Genomic DNA, 19,159 nt, shown 5'->3' on the forward strand with positions numbered 1-19,159 from the left:
ACTTCTTTGTTTTGAATTACATTACCTTTGTGGCAGACTTATCTTTGACAGAATCTTTAGAAGAAGATTTCTAGATCTGAAGGATAACAGAATAAAGGGTAGCTGAGCATGATAAAACAGGAAGAGAGCAGGAATTCTGTAGGTGTGAGGGGATAGAAAGGAGGAGCTGTGTAATAAACAGAAAAGAAAACCAAGTGATATTGAGCATAAGGTGGAATATAGTCTCAACACAAGACTTCTCTGCATGATTTGATAATCTAGAAGAGCCTATAAGTATACTTAATGAGAAAAGGAGATCAAATTAGCATTATGGCAAAATAGAGGAGAACTCCAACATAGGAGCTTTATCATGAGGTTAAGACAGTAAGGAGATCAGTTAATCTATCCTAGAGATCATTCTTTCATCCCGTACTACAGTCAAAACCCGACTCTGAAAGAATCCAGTGGTTTCCTTCTGGCAACTGTCTTCACACTCTGGGGAAAAAAATCAGAGTGTAGCCTGGAGACCCTATAAATTCATGGTCACCAATCTCAGCGATATTTTCAATACTGTCTGAAAATTTCCTATTTTCCTGGTAAGATTTCCCATTTATCACAATGACTATTTCATTAAAATAGTCATTTTAAATAACTTTTCTTAAAACTGTTGACATTCTTCCTGTCTCCTCAATCACCCTTAGGAGCATGGTCATCTACTTCAAAGAGAAAACAGATCCCATTAGAAGGAAACTTTCTCAACTTTTTAGGACCAGACCTTTAAATCTAACCGCTTACGTATCTATCCTTCTCTCCTCCCTGCGAAGAGGTTTCCTTTTACAAATCCAAGATTAATCCTTCCCTTCAGTCATGTACGTGATCCTTCCCCTACCGTAGGTCCCAAACTGCATCATCCATCCTGCACAAGCTGCTCCTCTTCTAACAGTCTATCAGTAAGCCAGGACTCTGAAGTTATCCAACTCCTTCCTCTCTAATTACCAAGTCCAGTGTATTCCACATCCTGAATTTCTCTGGACTCTACCTCCTCTGTCACCACCATCCCTAGTTATTATCTGTCATCTATTACAAAGCTTGACTGGCCTCTTGACCTCCAAGCTTACTACTCTGATTCATTTACCACATTGCAGCTGCCAATTATCTTTCCAATATGCTATTCTGATATGTCACTTCTTCAATTTTACTCTCCATAAAATAAATGCAAACTCCTTACTATGGTTCCTGGTTCTCTCATGGTTTGCTCCTGCTTCCCTTTCTCATTTATTTCTAATTATACCACTCCGTCCGTGCATGCTTTGCATTGCATTTCCGGACAGTCACGTGCCTATTTCCTTTACCTGCTAAGAATGTCCACTCTCACTTCAATATTTATCTGCCTAGGTCGACCTCAAACTTTAAATGTCATTTCCTTCTGGAGGCCTTTCCTGACTTCCTGGACTAGGTTTGGTCTCTGTGCTACGTGCTTCCCTAACATAACACTCATTGTTCTTTGTTAATTTATCTGTACGCTCAGAAAGTACTGCTCTGTCTATTCACTGCTGTGGCCCCAATTCCCAGCAAAGTAACTCTGCAGGCATCAGAAAAATCTACTGAATAAGTGAAAAGAAATATCATAAATACAAAATACGAAATAAAAATAAAGCATTAATGATAGAGGAGCTCCTTCAACTGGAATGGTCTAGGTAGATCATTCCTACAGATTTCTTTAAAGTTAGAAGCGCAACATTTTGTGGATTTCAAAGATAAGAATAAAATAGATACTTTTAAGTTATATTGGAAGCTATTATAATAGAAGACATATTGCAATTTGATGGTTCTTATGTCTTTTATGTTGTGTCTGAGCCAAAAAAGATGAATGGGAAATATTATTACCCCTAAAGACATCAGGGTCCTATATCAGAAGAGTACTATTGAAAAAGCTAGCCTAAAAGGCAGGATGAATAAGTAAGAAATTTATCAAGAAGCCTCAAGTATAACACACACATATACATAGGAACGTATTTATATAGATACTATAAAATATTCAAAACCATTACCACTAAGCAAATTTATAGTAAGCAAGGGGAGAAACCATAAATATACTGGGAAGATGACTTCAATACATGGTCAGTGGTTTAAATTTTTTTTCTAAAGGAAAAGAAGTCAGAGCAGCTGGCCTTACAATAATGAGAAAAAGGTATTGATAACTAGTCTGTAAAAAAAAAAAAAAGTGCCTGAAATGTTCATTCAAGGCTGGTATTCATTCTTTATTCAGAGCCTGGCTGTCAGGCTTGAAAAGCAAGAAATTACTGATGCGTTCTACAGCCAAGTCATGGAGAACATAAATAAATTTGTTCTTCGTACAGCAATGAATAAAGAGAGGAAAAGACTTATTCTTTGTATTATAAGAGTCTCCTATGCATTGTTTGGCTTCAGTAAGATGATTAGTTTATTAATTACAGTTAAATGATACAACTTAGAAATATCATACTTTTGATATTTCATTTGCATTAGGTCAATGGAGCAATGGAGCAAAACCATCTTCAAATTCTGATACTGAATGATTAATATCCTGCAATGGTTTGTTTGTTTGTTTATTTATTTACTAAGTAGATTATTTATTTATTTATTTATTTATTTATTTATTTATTTATTTATTTACTAAGTAGACAATACAGAGTTCATAAATTCCAAAAGGAATTTCTTAAACCATTTAGGAGCTTTAAGTAATTTATTTTATACCTACTCCCATTTATTCCAGTTTTTAAAAAGCTGGGATCAAGGTAAATGCAGTGGAGTGAAAATGAAAAAAATAAACAGCAGTAGCATGTTTACTAAGGGCAAAGTTAAAGCTATGTTTTAAAAGTAATTCATGATATTCTCATTAAATAGAAACACATTATCAATTTTGCTCTCTGCCTTAAGAAAAGACTTCAGAAATATTAGTGACTTTTAACTTTTGGCCAGAAGAGTCAATCTTATGCTACATGCACGCGCGCACACACACACACACACACACACACACACACACACAGTTTTGATGAAATTAGATTCAGTTTTAGCTCAACTGTATTACTGAGATGAGTGGAGAAAATTTTCTAAGCAGGAGCAGTGCCTAGGAAGATATGATTAAGAGCTCTCACGGACAGAAGAAAAAAGTGTATTTCTGAACCTGTTTACAACAAGAGATAATTATGAGTTGCCTGTTCAAGGTCCCTGCTTTCTTGTGAGTAATCTATTTGGCAAGCTCAAATAGGTAATAACTGTAATGTAAAATGGTATTTAGGTATACCTGAAGAAAGTTTACAATAAAAAAATTAGAGAAATTGAAAAGGAATATATATGAACTCCAGTTGTGATCTGAGAAGACTTCATGAAAATAAGGATATGAAATAGATGCTGAAAAAAGGGTAGGGCTTTCTGAAAGTGGAAATAAAAGGAGGTGCTTCATAATTTACAGAACACAATCCAAAGGAACACTTTCCTTGTCTTTTATAAATATTTATTACACACAAAATGCTCAGAAGTCATCTCATCTGCCTAACTAAATAAGTTTTAAAAAGAAAGCAGTGGTTATAGCTTAAAACTACTTATAAATATGGAGCTTACAAATATTCCTTAGAAAAAGTTATAGACACACTCTCTTTCCCTCTATAATGACTGAATGTCATCCTAAACTCCACTGCTGCTATCATTATTGTGAGGGGCAAGGATAGCATCACACACAAAAAAGCTAGAGGCAGCTTCAAGGAACAGTGGAGTGAAAAGAAAAATATACACAGAATATATTCTGTATGTATTTAATATATACAGCCTAAAGGTCAAATAACTTAGGGACAAAAAAGTATTTGTTGAATTTGGTAATATGGAGGTAAATGGGTGACAATTTTGACCAAAACAAGTGAAGTCAATTTATTTCTCCATGATATACAATTTATTTTTCTTCCTGCCTCTATGTTCCAGGACCTAGTGGAATATAGAATAAAGAATTATACCTAGTGGTATAATTCAATAAGAAGAAGTAATTATCCAATAACTTTCATTCTTCTTAGGGTATTAAAATTGACCACTGAATAGTTGCTCCAAAATTCTCTCACCAAGTTAAGCTGAATAAATATCTAGAGTGAAAGGTTATATTGCTTTCAAAATAGATATGACATATACGGCCTCTTCCGTCTACAGGCACTTTCTTATCTTTCAGGAATGTTCTGAAAAACAAAATAATCTCATTAACTATTTAGGTTACACACTGCCAAGCTTTAAAACAGATCGACTTCTATTATTAAGAAATCTTCAGCCATTTCCTTTTTTTATCACCCTGAACTACTTCAGTGCCAGTACCATTACATTTTGATTGCTGGCCACAACTGAGCTTTACAAAAACTATATACCGCCACTGCCTTTTTGACCATAAGCACACTTAATAAGATAAACTTTATTTATTTTAATAAGATACTTTAAATTGTATCATATTTTCTTGAGTTGACTTCATCACTATATATTTTTGTAAAGTTGAAAGAAACTTCTAATCACTATCCAATCTTTTCTTTAGAGAGAGAGGGAGCAAATGTGCATGTGTGGGAGGGGCAAAAGGGTGGGGGGAAGGGCAAAGGGAGAGGAAAAGAATCTTAAGCAAGCTCCACCCTCAGCACAGAGCCCAACTCAGGGCTCAATCTCATGACCCTGAGATCAGGACCTGAGCCGAAACTAACAGTCAGATGTTTAATCAACTGAGCCATGGAAGCACCCTCACTATCTAATATCTTATTCCAGGCAAAGCTACCCAAAAGAACAAAGCAAATCTTTTGTTAATTAGAGCTATTAGTTGTTTTTTTTTTTTAATGTCCTATTGCCACAACAGAACTTAGTTCCTCATTCTTATTCCACAAAGAGTATAGGTCATTAGTTATCTACCTAAATAACCCCCAAATTATCAAGTTGCCAATGACCTCATCTATCAGCTATCTATTATTGTCTCAGCATCACTCAGATCTAAGGGAGGTGAGAAAAAAACCCCATCTCTTGATGGGAGGAACCAGAGACAGCATTGTAAAAGGATGAAGATTGCAGTCACTTTTATAGTCCAACTACAAAAACTTCACATTAAACAATCTAATATTAATGCTGCTTTCCCTCCATCCATAATCTGGATTATGTAAACATTAACTCACTTTATCATTATAAAATATGATTTCAAGAATGCTGTTAAAGACAAGATGTGTTGAAATTAGACAGCAAACTGAGATTTTTAAGAGCATGAGGAGTTGAAAAATAATGATTTTGTGACCTTAGGAAAAAATGATATAAAAGCTATCCTACCAATGTGAATCTATATAATTAAGCGGAAACTATATAGCTTACGTGGTTTTTAAATCTTTTGCTTACTATCTATGTATTAAAAGCCTACTTTATATATATTTGATGAATTACCAGAAATAATTTATTCAAAGAGCAACACCTATGAACCTTTAAAATGAACCATTTATTAAATCAGACTGTTATTCTTAACAGTTAATGTAAGTTACATGTATGTTTATGTCAGAGTATTTCACATGGAAATTTTTTAAACTCTTATAGGCAAGCAAAATCGTACCACACAATATATAAGTGGGAAGGGGGGTACCGCTAAACATTCAAATAAGGCAAGTATTTAAAAACGGTAAAACAATAATTAAAAAAAATTCAAGCATTCCTTTAAGAGAATTCAATACTACTAGCTAAATGTACTTTCTGAGTGTATTCATATAATCAAGGCAGTGTTTCTTCTTTTAAAACATCAGGAAATGGAATAAGGCTCATTAATAGATACAGCTGCCCTCAAGATTTCAATCTCAGTTGCTTTCTTTAAAGTAAAATTCACAAAGTGCACAATTAAGATATATCAAAAAACTGAATCTGCTACTCTAACAACGGCTGTCCATGCTTAATACTTAGTGGTTTATTTGACCAAATTATCTTTTCAGGGAAAAAATAAAAAAGATAAGCCACTGTAAAACATTTAGTTTGAAATGTATGCTAATATTTTCTTAGAAATCAAAAATTATGGAGGAAAAGGGTTATTTACCATAAGGAAAAGAAAGCAAAACACTGGAATGACCAAACATTTTCAAAGAACAAGCACCACAAAGGACGTCTGCATTCAGTTTTGTAATATTTATCAATGCATTTTTCTTACTCCAACCAATCTACTTCATCAAATTCTGAATCATCTTCTGAATCACTATATTCCACAGCAATACGGCGAGACAGGATGGTGGCAACATCATTTTCAATGCGTTCGTGTTTAGCTTCCTGTTCACGCTGCTCTTCTACTTTGCGTAGCTGAATACCTGGTACAGAAAAGCCAAAGCATTCGTTGTAAATTGAAATACTCAATACTACATACTATTAATCTTTCTGGAATAAAATCAAATACATGTGAATAAAATCAAATACTAATAGGAAAGAGAAAAGCAAGATCTATTAAAAAGAATTTGAAGGGATCATATTTAGAATCATATTAATTTGGTCAATAAATTCTTTCATTATCTGTAATACTAGCTGGTCAAACTTGCCAGCTATCCCAGTGGATATCTATAGACTATGCAGCCATGATGGTCTACTGTGCCTCCCTACTCAGCACCTCCCCTAAAAAGTTAACCAGTGGTCAAATAAACGTTGTTGAGTATATTTTCTATGGCTTTATTCTCCCCAGTATTTGAGGGAAAGGTACTATTATTTATTCTATACTGTTAGTTCCTGACTTATAGTAGTTGCTTTGGAAATGCTGGCTGAATACATGAATGGATATGAGAGGTCTTTCCTTTGTTACTAAAGGAGGAACTTTAATTCTACAAAGGTTATCTGGTAGGGCAAGTGTCACTGATATACCAAATGGACAGCCTTAACATTGAAGAAAATACCATTTTTAAAGGAGTTAATATGTATATTAAACATAATATAAAAGGGATTTAACTAAATTTTCTGTAACTTGTAAGTCTTTGCTTTTAATTTCTCATTTATTCAATAAACATTTTAAGAATCTCTACTGAAGTATGAAAAAATAATTGAATGTGATATATTTTCTGGAAAATGATTTAAAGTGAGTTGAACATAGATTTCTTTTCTAAAAACCATTTATGCAAAAACAGGATCAAATAAAATTTTCTAAGTGAGGAAACTGTTGTGTCAAATACTTAGAAAGTTTCTAATCTACCATAATAATGCTTTTAAGGGCCAGGAGGAAATTACCTTTTCGTATTGCTTCCAGAAGTACACTCCTGGCATCACTGATTACAGGTAGAGTTGATGGATGACGCTTTGGCTCAGAAGCAGGTATAACTTGTGATGGAGGAGATGGAGGCATTAATGGAACATGGGGACCTGGGGCAGTAGATGGAGCTGGATGTAGCCCAGAGGGAGGATGAGTAAGAGCTGCAACTGTGACAGGTGAGGATGGTCGAATGCCAGGTGGAGGCAGAGGAGGCGGTGGTGGGGGTGGAGGCAGCCCCTGGACTTCACCTTGTGGGAGTGGATGAACTGGTACAGTCTCGCATACTGGGGCAGCTCTAGCTACTGGTGGAGAGGGCTGTACTAGAGGAGGTGCAATTGGAGGAGGAGCTGGGTGAAGAACTCCAGGGGCAATCTGAAGAGGAGCTGGAGGTGGTGGTACTGCTGGAGCTTGCAAAGCAGTGGCCGGAGGTGGAGGTGGGGGAGGGACGGGTGGGGGAGGAGTTGAAGTCATTGAAGCTCTTAATGAAGAAGTTGACAAGGCAGATGGAAGAGGTGGTGGAGGAGGTGGGGGGGTGGGGCTCACAAATACAGGTGTCCTGCCTGTAGCTGGTGACTGAGGGCGATTTTCTATCAAACCTGTAGCAGAACTGAAATGATAAAGAAGTCCTAGCGAGTTATTAAAAGAGAAAAAAACCACATGAAATATATGACTACCAGTAATTATAAAAGGGTAGATGCATTAACATGTTCTTATAAAAATTAAAAATTCTTCAGTGTTTAGGATGAAAGGAATACACCAAAAAGAAAATTAATAGGTGGTGCTTTCGTTTGTCACATTCTAAATGGTCTCATCCTTCCATGCACCTGTCATATAAACTCAAGCATTTTATGCTTACTTTGATATATAAAATGCTAATTTTATGCTGTGATAGGAGTCTTTATAATGACTCAACATTTATCATATTACGATATTTGTAGCAATACCTGTGGCCATTACAATGCTGCATTGATATTGAAGCTATTAAGACTCCTCATATGTCGTTTTCAGTTAGATCAATAACCACTAATTATAAACCACAAAAGGAAATTTATGGCTCTCTTTCTTCCTGAGGATGGAACATCAAATTGACTCAATGATAGAAGGTTGATTTTTTAACTGAAAATTATAAAGCTGATCTCTATCTACCTATTAGAAATTTTATAATCTGGGTAACGATGGACAAAATTAAACTTCAAAATTGCTTTACTGAAAGATTATTATGAGCAATCGCTTATTCTCTCTCAAATTTTCAGAGTATTCCCCATTACACCAAATTAACACATAGAATCACATTTTTGGTTCCCATTTCTTAGTCCCTTGCCACATTCCAAAAATTCTTAATTTTTATTAATATACTGTACATCATGTGCTTGATAATAAAGCTATAATAAAATGAAGCATACTTTAACTTTTAAAGTAAATTCTCATTCACTAAATTTTCCAAGAGAATGGGTCAGCTCTTAAGAAGAGGCTGGCGAATTATGTCCCACAGGCCAAATTTGAACTGCTCTCCACTTTTATATATAAGGCTTTGTTGAAACATAAAGTCATTTATTTATATATAGTCTACGGCTGTTTTCATGCAACAAAGGCAGAGTTGAGTAGCTGTTACAGAAACCATATGCCCACGATGCCTAAAATATTTACTAACCGGTCCTTTAAAAAAAAAAAAAAGGTTACCTACCTCTGAGAACAAATATCATGTGTCAGTCCCGACATACCTGATACAAGTGGGTATGGGTTTGGCATCTCCTGCTCCATGCATTGGTGGAGGTGGAGGAGGTTCATGTGGTCTCACTAAGACCCTTTCCTCAGCTCTAGTCAGAAGCTCACTCATCTGACTAAATGGCAAGGCAGATAGTGAGTAAGATCCATCCATATGGTCCACATATGTTTGAGGTCTAGAAAAAAACAAAACAAAACAAAAACAAAAAAACAGTATCAGTGTACTTTTCTTGAATTACTGGTAAAGTGTTCTACAGGAGATATTTAACATGTATCTTTTGAATGCCAATATTTTAACCACTACTAAGAAACTTCAGAAATTACATTCCTCTTGCTTTCAAAATAAAGAACACTGCTCACAATGCAAACTTTCCTTGCAGTTATTTATTTTATAATACTAATTCAATTCACAAGGATAAAAAGTATTATATATAGAATAGTATAAACAAGAAAAGTAATTTTTGGCAGATTGTGTTCAAAGTTATCAGCCCTTATTTAATTTTTTTCTTTAAAACAAGATACCAATGATAAAAAGCTGGAATATGGAAACTACAATTTTCTACCATTGGGATATCTATCTCTTTATGCCTAAATGACTTCTGAATGTTTTGTATCAGTAAGAAGGGCCTCCATGATAACTAGCACCACAGAGATGGCTAACTACATTGTTTTGTCTTTTCAGTGTTTTCAAAGATGGTAGGCAGGGTACTCAGAAAATAATGGAGTTACAAAGCAACATGTGACTTAAGATCAAATTTAAGCAAAACTTTAGATGCCTTGAGCATGTGAAGATTTACAAATATTTACTGACTGCAATGCATGCTGGGGACAAATGTACAAAAAGAAATAATGGCTGTCTTTGAACACAGGTTTGAATTGAGCACGTCCACTTATATGAGGGTTTTTTTATGGCACATCACTGTAAATGTATTTTTTAAATGATTTTCTTAACATTTTTTCTGTGGGTTACTTTATTATAAGAATACACTATATAATATACATGACATACAAAATATGTTACATGACTATTTATGTTCTCAGTAAGGCTTCTGGTCAACAGTAGGCTATTGGTAGTTAAGTTTTTGGGGAGTCAAAAGTTACATGTGGATTTGCAACTACACAGGGTGGCCCTAACCCCTGCATTGTTCAAGGATCAACTGTATTGTATTTACACTGGGTCAGGTAATATCATAATACTTAATACTAGTAGAAAAAAATATTTATCTATAGATTTTTTAAAAATAAATCCTTTCAGTCTTTATTTTTCAGTAATGCATATAAATAATATCTTATATATAATTACTCCTAAAATTGGCCAAGATATTAGCCTAATAATTTACATGTATTATTCCAAAGAAAACTTTAAGTTTCCTCCATTTAAAAATCAATATTATAATATATATAATAACTATGCTCATTCAACTATATACAAATTCCTTCACAGAGAGATGCTCATATAATGTTTAGTTAGGGTAGCATGTTATTTAGATGGGGTTTATGGCTACTAAGAAAGGAAAAAGACCTATTCTATAGTTCTGCAAAAGGAGATGAGTAATTTTGTTTAAAAGTCCTGATGTAACTGAGGTGGGACATGTGACACAGAAAGGGAGTCAGGAGAAAGAAAAAGGAACAAAATATTACCCTTTCTCAGCTCTGATTTTATATGTAGTATATCAGTAATATCTCAAAAAAATTCTAGACCCCATTCCTCTATTACGAAATTCTAGCAGACTCTGCCTGAAGAGAGAACAAGGGGACTTCATAGGAAAGCTAAAACAATGCTGAAGATCATCAATTCCAACCACCTCTTTCTGTAGATGACAAAACTAAAATCCAGGTATGAAAATGGCCTGCCCAAAATCAGAGTTTAAAAGGCTCACACTGGTCAGGGTTTCAAAAGTATTTCTATAGCTTAAAGCAGGGTCTGCTGGTTCAGGACCTAAGACTTAGAGGCTTGGATATTAGAAATAAATCCAGTATTTTATCATTAATTTTGTTAAAACACAAACAAAAGAAACGAAACCTTGTTTCAAAATGGGAGGCTGGGCCATTAGCAACTTCAATATGCTTATGTAAGAGATTAGCATCATCTTCAGCCAGCTCTGGACCTTGGGCCAGCTTCTGCCATTCTCTCCGCCTGTCATGAGGTGCTCTTGGCACTTTTTCTGGCTCATGAGGACGATCTAGATTTTTCTGCTGTAACAGATGTATTGAAAAAAAGCCAAATGCTGAAGTGCTAAGTTTTTAAAAGAAGTTATAACAATCAAAATAAAATTAGAATATTAATACTGAAAAAGACAATGCCCTCATAATATAAAGTAACACAAGGACAGTTCATTTGCACATTCAGAGTTAAATCTTAGCTAGTTGGCTTGCAATCCCAATTTCTTGTCATGTTTCTTTAACTTCTAATTTGAATTGTATGCCTAAATAATAAAATTTGAGGTCAGAAAATCCTTTCAGATGAAAAAAGATTCACCAACTCTGCTCCCATATCTATTAGTTTTTGCAATGAGTGATATTTCTATCACTAATGGCACTATCTCTCACCAAAACCCGAAAATTTATTAAGGATATATAATCTGGAAAGTGACCCATTAGCTAGCCAATACAATTATGCAATTAACCCATAATAACTGTGTCACTCAACAAAAAACAGGATATTCAAAAAATAAAACACAAAATAATTCTAATTGTGGGAGAAAGCATAGAGAGGTCTAGAGTTGGTATAACAAAGTCAAACGCCTATGGGGGCCAGGCAGATGGCATACATGAATGAAGAAAGTCAGGTCTAAGATGGGGATTGCAATGAATAAACAGGTATGTCCATCTAAGGCTTTCCAGTTCAGCATTTTAAAACCACTGTGTTTGTCGAACAAAGCACTGACTGCAGGCATAATCTGAGCTGCCAGTCACTAGTTTGTGAACACTGGCTAGAACGCCAGGATACGGTCTAGTACAGAAAATAATAACATGAAGGCATTATAGGGAAAGGGAAGGAGGAGCGAGAGAACTACAGGAGAAACAGAGGGATGATGAAAACAGAATTTACTTCCTTCATAATTCTGCCTAAATCCCAATTTTGCTTCCTCCTTCTTTACTTCTATTATCAGTGTACTTTTCTTGAATTACTGGTAAAGTGTTCTACGGGAGATATTTAACATGTATCTTTTGAATACCAATATGGAATCAACATGGAATAAAGAAGATCCAAGTGAATTTTATTACAAAGTAGAAAATGGCAACACAGCAGATAGATAACAGGAGTTTAGTGAGAATATAAAATAATCTTTCCATAACACTTAGGATATGATCTGTGTAAGAAAATGTTAGCTTAATCTACTTTGCTAATATCCGCACAATATTCCTTCATCCCTTCTTACCAGAGTGCCCTTTTCTTCCTTGGTCCATTTCACTACTATTTGTTCTGAAATATTTATTGTAAGCTTTGTTTCAAGTGTTTACCAACCCTGTCCTCTGGCTAAAGCAGATGCTGTTTTGTTCTACCTAAAGCCTCCACGCATACCTCTGTAATGGCACTTATCATACCATATTATAATAATCTGACTGCTCATCTGTTTCTCCGTTAGACTGTGATCTTCCTGTATGGTTATAAAGATTTCAGTATAAAACTGTCAAAGCAGAAGCTTAATAAAGTTCCATGTATGCAACAAAACACAAATACACGAAAACTAACTTCAATTTTTTCAATCTCTTGTAATACCTTCTGTTTCCTCTTTTCCTTCCTTTTATCCTCTGTATCTTGCAACATTTTTTCTTTCCATAGATCAAAGAAATATGAAGGATTGGTATAAAACTTCAAACCTTCTTTGCCATCATCTCTGAAATATAAATTATCAAAACATATATCAGTAAGACTTAGGCAATCAAAATAATTTTACTAAAATGTTTTTTCTCTTATATCAGTGAAATACAGCATATGTAAAAATATTGGCAAAGTAAATTAGAATGCTTCATCAATAAAATATTTGTCACGAATCGGACAAAAAAACTAAGGAAAATGGAAAACCAGGTTTTTTCAGAGTTACTAATCTGAAGAACAGCTGGGACAATTTTCATCCCTAACTTGTGCTGAACACCAACTTTTCTAGAAGTCATCTGGGAAATACCAATAGTTAAAAAAGGTTCTGCCAAAGATAAAAGCCTGAAAAGACAACATCATTTAGAATAAAGAAATTATACAGAGTTTCTGCCCATACTCTAATTTACTTATTATTTCACCAAACCCCAAAAATATCCTTTAAAACTCATTCTAGTAGTAACAGTTATTTTTATTCAATGACTTGCATACTGACAAAAGTTTCAAATAAATATTTGAATACCATTTCATTCCAGATATGTGTTATGTATCTTAAATTATCCACCTAACAAATCATGTGAAAGTATCCTGAAAGAAAGCCTGAGGAATTCCAGATTTTATTTTAAATGATAAAAACATATTTTTAAAATAGATACTGCACATTCATCTTGTAGAATCTTAATGCATATAGATCAAGAGTAGGCATGAGCAAGCAAAAATGGTATTTATTTTGTTAGTGGGATGGAATTTTGAGCTCATTTTATTTTCATCTGACCAGCTATTACATTAAAAAGACAGTAACTCCTTGTCCCTTCATATTAATAAGTTTGCCACTGGCTTTGATTAATAATACTTCTCAAAACAACTCCCTTGAATAAGTCTTGTCTTTTGTATGCCAGAACCTTGGGAATGCACCTAGTGAAAAAAGCAAGTTTTCTACAGGTGATGGATAAGGAGGGTTCTCTGTGTTGGTAAAAAGACCACTGACATAAAGAATGTTTGTGGATTTGGCATTTAAAGGTAGACTGCTACTTATTTGGACTGAAAGTCAACAGTAAACAGCCAGCCTTCATGTTTATTAGCCCACTGACCTATAAGGAGTGAGTATATTGAGAGGTGGAGGCTGTTCACAAACATCATATGTCTCCTGTAATGGAATAGGCAAAGTCTTGCGGTCGAAAAGCTGCTGATCTTGAATTGTAGAGCTTCGGAAAGCTTTCCTCATTGTTATATCTTGCAAAGACACTAAAACAAAAATAAAAAATGTACTTTATTTATTTTACTAAGTGGATTTAATATAAAGGCAAATTCACATACTGTATTTAAGCATCAGCACAGCTCAGGAAGTTGTGACTATAGTGGCTTATGAATCAGGCACCACATTTTAAATGCTCTATTATTATATTCCAATATCATTCTAACCAGAAACGTTTGAAGGCATCTTTGATTTTTAAGGCTCAAAGGCTCTAATTGCATACCTAAAGCATATCTACATTTCTCATCAAATATCTTTTTCCTATTTGCCATCCCCAGCCCCCACCAACCCACATTTTCTTCTTCCTTTTTTTAATAATCTTTTTTTCCCATTTCCCTTTATTACTTTTATTTAGCTTATACCAATAACACTGAAGGAATGACTTAGTCCTCAGTGGCATTCTGGACTAAACATACTGTTGGCCTCTATGATATATCTACACTATAAATATTATACATATGCTTCAAACTTAAAACAAACTTTACCATAAAGAAAATATTATCAAGTACTAGGAAATCTATATCATCTTCTATTTCACTTACCTTTTATCTTAGACTGTAAGGATCTCTAGTTAGCTATAAGCTCTTGAAGATTGACACTGTCTTGTACATTAGTATCTCTAGCAACTAGCAGAGTTCCATCGCATACATGATAATCTAAAATAACTTCATTTACTCATTTTCTCTTGGACTATGCAGCATGTTTAAGTAAGAAATGTACTAAATTAGTACATTCTTAACTCTTAGAATGACTTTCTGATATTAAAAAGGTAGGTGATTTCTTACATATTTAATATGGCTTTCTGTATGCAGATAAATGCTTTATACTATAGCAAGGCCAGTACTAATCACTTCTTAAATTATTCTTCTCCCTAAAATAGTATCTTCAGCATCTTCATAAGTAAAATTCACTCAGCATGAATATTTGGATCTATGGAATAGGTGGAGCAATGTGGCTCTGTAATGGCCACACCATGACTGTCTTCTCAGCAATTCTACTGCTGCATGATTTTCAACACGCTCAAAAACACCAAATAAAATTCAGAGAAGGAAAAAAAAATTTTTTTCATTATCACTAAAGAATAATATAAGAAATATTTAATGAGTACAGACTATATGTGCTAGATGTTTTCACTAATTTTTATTTTACTTAATCTTTGCTACAACTCAATGAGAATAAAAATTTTTATTCCATTTTAAACATAAGAAAACCAAGGCTAGGAAACACTATATAATTGGCCCAAGCCAAAATAGTTAATAAGCTAAAGAGCCAGGGATCCCTGGGTGGCGCAGCAGTTTGGCGCCTGCCTTTGGCCCAGGGCGCGATCCTGGAGACCTGGGATCGAATCCCACGTCGGGCTCCCGGTGCCTGGAGCCTGCTTCTCCCTCTGCCTATGTCTCTGCCTCTCTCTCTCTCTCTGTGACTATCATAAATAAATAAAAATTAAAAAAAAAAAAAAAAAAAAAAAAAAATAAGCTAAAGAGCCAGAACAGAAAACCCAGATCTGCTGCCTCTGCCTCTGAGACTGATCCTTTAGCCGTAACACCACACACTGTTTTCTGGCTCCTGTCAAATGGGTCTTCTGTTTTCTATAATCAAAATGGATCAATTTTTGCCATTCTCCCACCTCATTTATTTACCATAAGTATAAAACCAGGATAGAACCTAGTGTTTAACCTCCCAAACTTTCTTAGTTAAGGATGTAAAGAATATATAGAAGTAATAAGCGCTTTAAAAAAAAGATTTATTTGAGAGAGAGAGGGAGAGAGAGAGTTAGGGGGTGGGGGGACAGAGTGAGAAGGAGAGAGAAACTCTAAGCAGTCTGTGCACTGAGGGTGGAGCCGAAAGCTGGGCTCAATCTTACAACCCTGAGACCATGACCTGAGTGGAAACCAAGAGTCAGATGCTTAATGGACTGTGACAACCAGGTGCTCCATTAATAAGCACTTTTCCATCTTCAACTGCTCTCATTCATCATTTGTCTTATTAACATTTTCTAAATTATATTGGTAGTTCTCACCATTACTTAAATTATTTAATTAGTAATTTAGAAAACACAGGGTACGTGGGTGGCTTTGGCTCAGGGCATGACCCCAGAGTATTGAGTCCTGCATAGGGCTCCCTGGGGGGAGCCTGCTTTTCCCTCTGCTGTGTCTTTGCCTCTCTCTCTCTCTGTCTCTCAGGAATAAATAAATAAAAATCTTTAATTAAAAAAATAGTAATTTAGAAAACAAAAATACTGATATTATACTTTGTAATTTAGTATTCTATTCATAATGTTATTTTACATGAACTCTGAGTTTAAAAATCTAGTTTAAATAATTTTGAAATTTATTCAACATCCCCAAAATGATATCAAATTAAGCACTTCAGCTTTTATTTTATTTTATTTTTTTCACTTCAGCTTTTAGATTCTGAATCCTTCTCCAATGCTCCCCATAAATTTAAAGGAAACTATAAACAATTGTGATAGTTACTGGCACATTTTTTTTAAAACACTTAAACATATTGTTTAAGTTATTTAACTGGTATGTGTATTTTTGTTCCCAATTTTAACTGGAGTGCTAAGATATTTGTTAAAATTTAACAGCATTTTGGGGCAGCCCCGGTGGCACAGCGGTTTAGTGCCGACTGCAGCCCAGGGCGTGATCCTGGAGACCCAGGATCGAGTCCCATGTCAGGCTCCCTGCATGGAGCCTGCTTCTCCCTCTGCCTGTATGTCTGCCTCTTTCTGTGTCTCATGAATAAATAAATAAAATCTTAAAAAAAAATTTAACAGCATTTTGAAACTGTTGATTTGTATTTGTTACATATAGGAACTACCTCTGTATTTTTGTTATTAGATGGCATATATTTATAACTTAAGTGTTTAACTTAAAAAGTTTGGAGGTAAATTACATATTTAAAAGTGTGGTCATAAAATATTTTTCCACTAGTAGCAATTATTTCAAGAATTTCATGAAGTATGATTAATATACATGTACATGCTTCAAAAGATATCACTAAGAAAAACCACCCAGAGAATGGGAGAAAATATTTGTAAATCATGTATTTGATAAGAGGCTTGGACCAAGCATATACACAGAATTCTTAAAACTCAAGGAAAAAAAATATTTCAATTTAAAAATGGTAAAACAACCTCCAGAGAAGATACACATCTGATAAGTCACTTAAACAGCGATTTTAAATCCTAGCTCTACCACTTCCTGTTGGATCACTTGTCTCTAAATGGTTACAAGCCGTGAGAAAATGCTCAACATCATTAGTCATGAGGGAAATGCAAATACATTCCACAACATGAACCAATAATGAAAACATTAGGCTAAATGAAATCAGTCAATCACTAATGGCCACATACTGCATGATTCCATTCATAAGAAATGTCTAGAATAGGTAAATCCATAGGGGCTGAAAGTAGATTAGTGATTGCTTGAGGCTGGGGAAAGGGAAAATAGACTGCTAATGGATATATGGATGGTTTTTTTTGGGCGATGAAATGTTCTAAAATTGATTATGCTGATAGTTGTGTAACTCTGTGAATATACTAAAAACCACTGAGTTGTACACTAACTTTAGACAGGTTAAATGTAGGGCAATGGAATATATCTCATTAATGCTGTTCAAGAAGAAAAAGTATTGTTTTGAATTTTTCACATCCAGATCTGAGTTTATATCTTTGGAAGCATAGAAATTTAACACGGTACTTGTCTACTTATTTAGGTTTTAAATTGGGTTACATCAAAAGAAGTTGGTTCAATCATGAAGCTATCTATTATTACACTCTATTTTTTGCTTTTTCCAGTGATAGCTTCTATTATTTTCATTCAAGTTTAGGTCTATTATATAACTTGTACTTATACTAAAAATGTTATTCAGCAAGAAAATATTCTGAATAAAAAGTTATAAGAGACATACATTTAATAATTCTCTAGGGAAAATGTAGAAATTATGTTCTGAATAGTTCCATTTCTTTTTTTGTAAGGGAAACAACCACCAAAAAAAAAAAAAAAAAAAAAAACCAAGAGGATTTTGAGACACAAGAGTTCTCAGTGAATTCTATCAAAGTATAAAATGTTGTTTTACAACTAAAGTTTTTACCATTATTTCAGACTGTAATATATTGTTTTACACCTGATATCCCTGGTTTAATACTCAGTATAGAATACTTTTGTCCTACATACAGGCAATTTGGTTTTTTTGAGAAATGGTTATTTAAAGTGAGGAATAACATTCAAATAATTAGTTTAGTAATTTAACAATATGTACATGCAAAAGAATATTAAAAGGAATTATAACAGAATAAAACCTAAAAATTTCAAGTGATTTTCAAACAATTTTTATTTCTGGGACAAAACTATACAAATAAATTATAAAGAAGAAAAGAAAAAAGAATAGAGAAAAAGTCTAGCTAAAAATGTTTTTATGTCATAGGTACCTGAGTGGCTAGGTTGGTTAAGTGTCCAACTCTTGATTTCAGCTCAGGTCATGATTTCAGAGGCATGAGATTGAGCTCTGTATGAGCTCTGTACCCTCCACACTTTGTTGGTGGAGGGTGGAGTCTGCTTCAGATTCTCTCTCTCTCTCTGTCCCTCTCTCCCTCTCCCTCCCTCCTTGTGCTCTCATAAATAAATAAATAAATAAATAAAATCTTAAAATCTTTTTTATGTCAAAAAATTAAAAGTTATTTAATACACAAAAAGAAGCAAAAAGAAAGAGAATAGAAAAGCCAGGAGAGTCATACTACTATTTATAGATAATTCACTGATTTATTACAACACGAAGATCAAAGGCCATGAGTAAAAAAACACCCCTAATAAAATCTGAGCTTAATACTGTTTTTCAATATATTGCTCATCTCACCAAACCTAAAATACATGTGAAAGAAAATATGAATAAAACTTACATTCTTCTTCTTTAGGGTCAAGTTGTGTAACACTAACAGATAAACGGTCCACACGTTCTTGTAATGAGTTAACTCTGAAGGAAAAACTATGTGCTTCATTAAACAATTCTCCAAATATATCTTCAGCATATTTACCTATGCAAAAATGAAACATATACCATAAATTTAATGTAATCAGAGATAAATATCAAACAATTTAACATTTTAAAAGTGCCGCCCTGATGAGTCTGG

The 19,159-nt window shown here is 34.2% G+C and overlaps 1 protein-coding gene across 4 annotated transcripts in view; it reads right to left on the minus strand.

Moving 5' to 3' along the window:
• Positions 1 to 5,436: 5,436 nt before the first annotated feature.
• WASF1 (WASP family member 1) overlaps positions 5,437 to 19,159 on the minus strand; it is a 64,131-nt gene continuing 50,408 nt past the window's right edge. For 3 of the 4 annotated variants that reach the window (XM_025444938.3, XM_025444935.3, XM_025444939.3), the window contains exons 3-9: positions 18,929 to 19,063; positions 13,862 to 14,015; positions 12,675 to 12,792; positions 10,974 to 11,146; positions 8,947 to 9,126; positions 7,204 to 7,832; positions 5,437 to 6,302 (exon numbers count right to left, since the gene is read on the minus strand). In XM_025444938.3, the coding sequence (XP_025300723.1) occupies positions 6,145 to 6,302; positions 7,204 to 7,832; positions 8,947 to 9,126; positions 10,974 to 11,146; positions 12,675 to 12,792; positions 13,862 to 14,015; positions 18,929 to 19,063 (1,547 nt within the window). In that variant the 3' untranslated portion in view covers positions 5,437 to 6,144. The remainder of the gene's footprint in view (positions 6,303 to 7,203; positions 7,833 to 8,946; positions 9,127 to 10,973; positions 11,147 to 12,674; positions 12,793 to 13,861; positions 14,016 to 18,928; positions 19,064 to 19,159) is intronic. The other variant, XM_025444940.3, reaches the window with a different exon arrangement.

Source organism: Canis lupus, chromosome 12 (assembly GCF_003254725.2).
Source record: "Canis lupus dingo isolate Sandy chromosome 12, ASM325472v2, whole genome shotgun sequence".
NCBI lineage: Eukaryota > Metazoa > Chordata > Mammalia > Carnivora > Canidae > Canis > Canis lupus.